Source organism: Strix aluco, chromosome 9 (assembly GCF_031877795.1).
Source record: "Strix aluco isolate bStrAlu1 chromosome 9, bStrAlu1.hap1, whole genome shotgun sequence".
Taxonomy (NCBI): domain Eukaryota; kingdom Metazoa; phylum Chordata; class Aves; order Strigiformes; family Strigidae; genus Strix; species Strix aluco.
In genome coordinates, this window is record NC_133939.1 from 2,531,572 (window position 1) to 2,539,144 (window position 7,573).

The 7,573-nt window shown below is 54.9% G+C and overlaps 1 protein-coding gene across 1 annotated transcript; it reads left to right on the forward strand.

The window, feature by feature from the left end:
• Window positions 1-2,824: 2,824 nt before the first annotated feature.
• On the forward strand, window positions 2,825-7,265 carry LOC141926909 (small ubiquitin-related modifier 3). The gene is made up of 4 exons (XM_074833352.1): window positions 2,825-2,971; window positions 3,371-3,499; window positions 5,060-5,131; window positions 5,792-7,265. The coding sequence occupies exons 1-4, from the start codon at window positions 2,951-2,953 to the stop codon at window positions 5,852-5,854; spliced, it is 285 nt and encodes a 94-aa protein (XP_074689453.1). The 5' UTR covers window positions 2,825-2,950; the 3' UTR covers window positions 5,855-7,265.
• The last annotated feature ends 308 nt before the right edge of the window (window positions 7,266-7,573 follow it).

Consider the following 7,573-nt stretch of genomic DNA (forward strand, 5'->3'; position numbering starts at 1 on the left):
CAACTCTGCCAGTGCTGAATAAGCACCTGGTCTATAACCTGGGCTCCTGTTAGTGTGAACTAGGCTGCAGTGCTGGCAGGAGAGCTGAAAGAGTAGGGCCAGATTGCCAAGCTCTCATGGGTGCTCTCCCATCTTCTCTCCTGGTCTGTCGGACTGGCTGGGCAGGGGCTGCATCCTGGTGCTGCCAGTCAAGAGCTGTGGGAGGTGGTGACAGCGTCTTTTGTGGCTGTGCGTGGCTGGGAGATGATGCTTTAAAGAAATTCCCAATGCCCTGCGTTTGGACTGTAGCTCCTTGTGCAAACTGCCCTGTGCACATGGAAAATAGAGTGGAGCCCTGTAAGGAGAAGTGAAAATGTTGATAAAGATGCTTGTTGTGCCCTGTGCTTTACTGGGTACGCTGGCCTGGAGGGGCTGTGGCCCTTCTGCCAATCAGAGACCCTGTGGGAGCTTTGTTTAAGAACAAACAATGTATGGGGGCAGCTGGTGCTAAACTGCAAAGCTGTTAGAGCTGCCTTTACCCGTCCTGAGCTGTGATGGGTCCCGGGTCCCATCCTGCCCTGGGCGTTGGGACTGGTATAATTCCTTTGGGCTACTTGGAGCACCTCTACTGGCCCCACTCCCAGCACTAAGGGTTGGAGCCTCCAAAACCATCAGGGGTGGGGAACTCTGTCCTCCACTGCTGAACCAGGGCAGCAGAGGGACCTGCTCCACCTGGGGAAGTGGGTCCCTGCCTGGATGGAGCATAGCTATGCCCTGGGGACATGCAGAGGGCAAAACAAGCTACCAGAGCAGCACCGGTTATTGCAGAGCAGTAGCACTGGGTCCTCTGCTTGCATCCTGGGCTCCAGCATCCCCAGCCTGGGGATGGAGATTCTGCTAATTTTTCTAATGAATCCTGTGAAGGTTGCTGTGTGCAGGTATCATGTGGCTGATGCGCTGCAAAGCTCATCCTTTTGGCTCAGCTTGCCTGTGGCGGGGAGGTGAAGCTGGATCCTTGGGTGGCTGAGATGCCTGTCCAGGTCCAGGAACGTGTCCAATGCTCTGAGAGCTGAGCCTGGCATCTAAAAAGACCCTTTATGAGGATTAATTAGTCCTTTGCGAGGCCACTGCACGGGGAAGGCTGGCCCGCTTGGGGCAGGGGGAGCAGATGGTGATGGGGACAGCATGGCTGAGGGGTGGGACAGCTGCCTCACCACCCACGGGGTGCATGGCTGAGGACAACGGGCACTCAGAGGATGCACAAGGGAACTGGGAAAGAGGGGGTTAACTGGGTGTAACTGGGAGCTTGGCTTTGAGCCACAGGACAGTCACACATAGAGGGGCTGCACAACCTTGCACAAAAAGGCCAAAGCTTGCACTGGGCCAATTCCCAGGGCAGGGCGTGGCCGCCCCTCCATGTAATAGGAAAGGTGGGACAAACAGCCAACACCCCAAGGGGGATGAAATCCCTGGGTAAAGACTGAGCTGTGAGCACGGGCCTCCCGCTCGCAGGTGGAGGGTGACCATGGTGTGGTGGCCCACTGCCACCGCAGCCACTTCCATCCCTGCACATGGTCACGGTGGCAGCAGCAGCTGCAGCGGGGCCCCCGAGGTCCCCGGCACCGGAGACCATCCACTGAGCGTGGGGAGCGCAGCCCCTTCACGCCCCACCACCGTGTCTGGAGCCCGTCCTGGCAGTGGGACAGCGATGGGTGCAGCCAGCTCTGACACCCGCCGAGACCAGCAGAGACCCACCATGGCTGCGGAGGGTCGGGGAGGAAGAGCCGGGCTCAGGGGACCACGTGTGCCACCTCCCCCGGCTCCGCTTCTGAGCGGGGTGGCCGAGCCCCCCGGGGTCCCTCTGAAATAAAAACACGGGGGTGCTGAGAGGGGCCAGGCCTGGCTGCTTCCGTGCTGGTGTGCTCGTTGCTGCAGAACTGGGGGAGTGGGAGGGGTACAGCCCTGGACACTGGGGGAGAGGGAAGGATACGGCCGTGGAACTCGGGGAGAGGGTGGGGTACGGCTCAGGGACTGGTGGAGAGGGAGGAATGTCAGTGTTGGAACTGGAGGAGAGGAGCCATTGCTGGATTCTCCCGTGCTGCTCTGCTCATCGCTGTGGGGATGTGCCCCTGGGGGGGGAAGGGAAAGGGAGAGTCCCCTGGGAATCTTCCAAACAGACCCCTGAAGGGGCCGGTGTCTGCTCTCCTGAAGGCCAGGGCGAGGAAAGAGGCTGAGATGGAGGTTTGGGGGACGCTCTCCCCGCCTCTCCCTCTCCCATACACCCCCGTGCTGCAGAGGCCTGTGATCCTGGGGGGAGGGTCCCCGGGCTGGGGGAGGCAGCCCTGGCACAGCTGCCTGCGCTGCCCGTGGGAGAAGCGACCCCGTATTTAGGGAGTCTCTTCTTCAGGGAAACCCGGAGCCCTTCCCGCTCCTCTCCAGCAGCGCCACCCTCCCGGGCCGCTCAGCACCAGGCCGGGCTGCGCAGGGCCGTGCCGCGAAGCTCCTGGCCAAGGCCCGGATCGGAGACCCCAGCCGGGATGTCGTTTGGGGCTGGCAGGCTTCTGGTCCCCCCCCCGGCACCCTGCCGGTACCCTGCCGGTACCCTGCCGGTACCCTGCCTGCCGCCGCAGAGCCTCCCGCCCCACCCCGGCCGCTCTAGGCGCGGCGGCGCACAGCGCCCCCCTGCGGCTCGGCGGGCCGCCCCCTGCTCTTGGCCCCGCCCCCTCCCGCGCTTCCGCTTCCCGTGACGCACCTTCCCGAGCCGCCAGGGGAGGGGCGCGCGGCGGCTGTCCCCGCCCCCTCACGTGACCGGGCCGGCGCAGCCAATGGGCACGCGGGGCGGCTGGCGCGCGGCGGGGCGGGGCTGAGGCGCGCGCTCTCGCGGGCGGCAGGCAGCGGCGGGAGCTGAGCGTGCGGGCCGCTCCCTCCCCCGGCCCCCCCCTCCCCGTTCCCCCGTCCCGGCCCCGCCGCCATGTCGGAGGAGAAGCCCAAGGTGAGGCGCGGCGGGGCCGGGGCAACCGCGGCATGGCGAGGCCCGGGGAGGGACGGGGTTGCGCGGGGGGGAGAGGCCTCTCCGCCGGGGTTGTGGGGTAGGGCTGCCGGTAGGGCCCCGCCCCGCCCGGCGGCGTGCGGCCGCCAAGATGGCGGAGTGGGCCGGGCCGCGGCGCGGCGGGAGGAGGAGGGAGGCCCTGTGGAGCCTCAGGCCTCCGCTGCCCCGAGGGAGGCCGCCCAGCCCCCGCAGGCCGCAGCGTCCGGCCCGAGCACGACCCCGCCTGGAGGGTGGCAGCGGCGGGGCCGGCACCTCGTCAGGGGACGCGGTGGGGCTCCCCCAGAGCACAGCGTGCCCGGCCGGGCACTGAACCCGCATCTTCCTTCTGTTTTTTTCATCTAGGAAGGCGTGAAAACGGAGAACGATCACATCAACCTGAAAGTGGCGGGGCAGGACGGCTCCGTGGTGCAGTTCAAAATCAAGCGGCACACCCCGCTGAGCAAGCTGATGAAGGCCTACTGCGAGCGGCAGGTAGGCACGGCTCGGCGGGGCTGCTCCCGCCGCTCCCGGCTCGCAGCTGGCCTTGGGATGGTGGAAACTTCGCTGGAACACTGGAAATACCAGTGCTTTGGGGCGCATGTATCTAGGCGTGTGAGAGAGCGAGGACTCGGAATGCTGTCAGCTCTGAAGTGTAAAGAGTTTTCTCTTCAGTTAATGAAAACTGCCTCTTCCTCATCAAGCTCTCCTAGAGCTCTAAAAACGTCCCATGACAGTGTTGCCAAAATTCCTCGAGTTCTGATCCTGGCTCTGAGACCAATTCACTCTGAATTTTTAGCTTCGTAATCCTCTGTTCTGTCATCTCTAAAAACTTTATCAACTTGTGTTTTCTGATTGGAAGATGGCACAAAATAGACTCTCCTATGCTATGACTCTTGTTGCAGGTTTTTTTTTTTCCTCCTCTCTTCATGTGTGTCTCCCATTGCCCGCTGTGCAGTTTGGACCGCTGTATTCTGCAGGTGGCCACTCACTGCTCTGTGTTGGTGGCCGTTCTCAGTGCCACCCTGCGCTAAACAGGAGAGGGATTTCTCCTTGGAGCCCAGCTCCCGAGCATGCAGCCCTCAGTGCCTGTTCTCTGCTGTATTAGGTGGCGCAAAACAGAGGGTGGAGATGCAAATGGCTTTTGGAAGCGGAGTCAGGTTTTGTTTGCAGCATTTCCCCTTGTCTGTAGACCTCTTGAGAGAGGTGCAGGGAGTTTTTGAGCTCATGTGGCTCTGCGTGACTGGAAGTGTGAATCGCACAGGGATTTTGAAGGATTTTGGAGGGCAAAGCAAAGACCTCAATCCCTGAGGCAGGGCATAAAGACTGCCTGGTGTGATTAAATGCTGTCAAAACAGGGATCAGTCCTTAATTCAGCCCGAATTTTAAGGGCAACTTTAACTTGCTAACGTTAGACCCTAGCATTTTTCTAATAAACCTTGTAAGTAAAAATCTACATCAAGTCCTGCAAGTTCTTTTGTCTTCATGGTTCCTTTTTTCATCAGAAGATAAAGAACTAGAACTGGGAGCAGATGCCTGGCATGAGTGAAAACTTGTCTTAACTATGGGTGGTCAGTGCTGATAGCTAGATACACAAAAAAAGTCATTTTTTCAGATTTTTTTTTTTTAAATGTTTTCCTTTGAGTCAACTTAATCTATCGTTACTTCTCTGACTGTGTGAGAAACAATTTCTACTCCTTCCTGACATGTCCTCTGAGGCTTTATAGAATGGTGTATTGATTGCTCTCTACTTAAATTGCCTTTGTAAATTAACTTTTGATATTTGTGCCTCACAGAGCGGGATCAGAACCAGGTGCCAAACCCACACCTGTGGTTCCCTAGAGAGTCCTCGCTGTGACAGCAGGGCAGCGGGACGTTGCTCAAACAGCCCCGCTTCCTCAATTTATATAGCAAGATAGACGTGCTAAGCTTCCTGTCTGATTAAACCTTTCGAGTCTTAATTTTGTTAATATTTATTCTGACAGTAAATCTGTGTTTTGTTTGGATTCTGAAACAAAAGCATGGTTTCTCATATTAATTACTTTAAACTTGCAGGGCTTGTCGATGAGGCAGATTAGATTCAGATTTGACGGACAACCGATTAGCGAAACAGACACACCTGCACAGGTATGGAAAATACTTTTACTGCAAATTGCTATACAAATATTTTGATGTCTGCATGCAGACCAAAGGGATTGGAAATCAAAATGATTCCGAAACGGGGAATTTGTCTAGGGTGGGATTTCCCCCCCCCTCCCCCCCTTGAATGTTTTCACTGCTGGATGTGGGGGGAAATGTGTAGGAGCATCGGTGCTGAACAAGCTGGCACGGGTGTGCTGGTGTGGAAGGGACCCCTGGCAAGTGCTGGCGTTTTCGCCTCTGTCCTACTTCTGCATCGGCTTATTCAGAGCCAGCACTGAAGCTGTAGCTGCCGTCAGCACTGGCAGTGCTGAGGATGTGGGGAATTTCTTGGGCTGGCAAGGCCCGAGGCGAGGAACCGAGGAGATGCTTGGCTGGGGAAATTTGTTGTGGAAGACGTGAAACTGCCGAGTTCGACCTGACTGACAGGCGTGCCTCGGAAAGGCGTTTCGGTGTTGGCAATGCTCTGATCCGAGAGGCGATGGAGTGCCTGCTCTGGAGTGACTGATGGAAAGGGTTTCATGCGTTAATTAAAATGACACCTGGAGTGCGCTATTATTGGTACTGGTTAGGAGTAGAGACCCAAGTGCTTTTGTAACCATGAGGTTGTGTATTTCAAGTCTTGTATTTTCCATATTCCTCTAACAGCTGGAGATGGAAGATGAAGACACCATCGACGTGTTCCAACAGCAGACAGGTGGAGTGTGTTAAGACATGCCGTCCTTCTGAGAAGAGGAGTTTAAGGATCCTCATCACACCTCACTCTCTCATCTGTCCTTGGATTTGCTATTAAATAGTAAACAAATGAACATGCCAATCACACGGGATTCTTCTAAACTTTAGAGGACATTTACCAAAATTGCTTGTTGTCTTTGACGTACTGCGTGTGCAAGTCAAAACAGTATCTGCAGGGATTAATCTGTATCTTAAATTGGGCCAATTTGATTTAAATTCAGATTAAGTAATATGCATTGTCTCTCTGCTGTTATTTTTTATTCTTTTTTTTTTTTTTTCTTTAAACCTGTGGCCTAAATATCCATGTGTTAGGACATGGAAATGTTCATTCCTGGCTCTTGTTGGTCTTGCCCCTCTGTTTAATTCTGATCATGTAAATAATTCAGTATATTTTCATGCCAATTGTGAACATAAAAGTTTCCTTTAAGATATGCCTAAGAGAAGGAAAAGAGATGCTGATTCCAAGTTTTTAGCGTGTGTTACTTCAGAAGCGTTAAGCCTGTGACACAGGGCTGGTACGTGCAGATACAATGCTTAGTATAGAGTTGGAGTTTAAAATATCGCAGATTTACGTGTGCTTTGTCATATTATGATAAAGTCGTCTGAAATATACTTTTTTAATGCAGAAACGAGATTGGTCCTGAATTATTGTCAGAACTGGAGTTAGCAGAGCAGCTGGTCCAAAAACTCGTGATGGAGCGGTGGTATTTTTTTGTTGTGCAGGCTTAGAGAAACCTGTCACTGCAGCTTCAGCCATCTGCTGAGTGCCAGGCAGAACCTGTCACCTTTCTCCCGCTCCCTTTAGTACGTCTCTTTTATTTCTCAGTGGGTACTAAAAGTGTGCGGCCTCAGGTTTCTTTTTAATACTTGCTTTTCGTAGATAAACTTGATAAATGAGGGAAAAAAAGCGCCTTTTAATGTCACCAAGCTGTACGTGCAGAAGAGCTGTCAAAAACCTGGTGAGCGAGGAGATAGACGGGCGTGTGTGTACGTGTGTTCAAAAAAAATAATAATCTGCTCTACTGCCTCCCAAAACTTACTGAATTGTAAATGCATTTGTGTGATGGGTTTGAGCGCCACGCGAAGTGTGGAGTCTCTTCCAGATGAATTTTTACAACGGCCATCTTATTGTCCTTCAGTAGGTTGTCCGCTGCTGCTCCGTGGGATCGTTCTCTTGCCTTTTATATTTACCTGACCCATTTGGCCACGTGTTAGATCATCTCCTGCTTGCTGGAAATCTTGCTGGAAAGGCCCTTGTTTTCTTTTTCATTTTCTTGTATATGGGCTGGGGTGGGACGTCCCGTAGATCTCACTGTTTATTCACCGATTTGTACATTTATTTGTTGTCCTTTACTATTGTATACAGTAAATATAGTTTGGTACTCTGTCTTGTGCCTCACGCTTAATATGGCCGCGCTTCCCTCGCCTTGGCTTCTTCCTGCCCTTCCTGCTGGGGAGGTGGACGCGGCAGCGACGCTTCAGGCATCCACCCTGGAGACTCTTGAGGCAGCAGAAGGACGGGGCCAGGTATAAACCACCGGGCTGTCTGCCCTGGGGCAGCAAAACTCCCCCTCCCTGCGGCATTTTGCCTCACGAGGCAACTTTTCGCACGCTTTCCTCTGTCCTCTGCCGCCGAGCAGCTGCAGTGTCTCCCCGCCTCCCTGCAGCCCGTTTCCTAGAGGGCGGCCGCCAGCC

What these genes read in the sequence shown, in the direction of transcription:
- LOC141926909 (XM_074833352.1), top strand. Translation starts at nt 2,951, where the DNA reads ATGTCGGAGGAGAAGCCCAAG. An exon ending in TGTCGGAGGAGAAGCCCAAG is followed by an intron (nt 2,972 to 3,370) that starts GTGAGGCGCGGC and finishes TTTTTCATCTAG; the next exon opens with GAAGGCGTGAAAACGGAGAA. An exon ending in AAACAGACACACCTGCACAG is followed by an intron (nt 5,132 to 5,791) that starts GTATGGAAAATA and finishes TTCCTCTAACAG; the next exon opens with CTGGAGATGGAAGATGAAGA.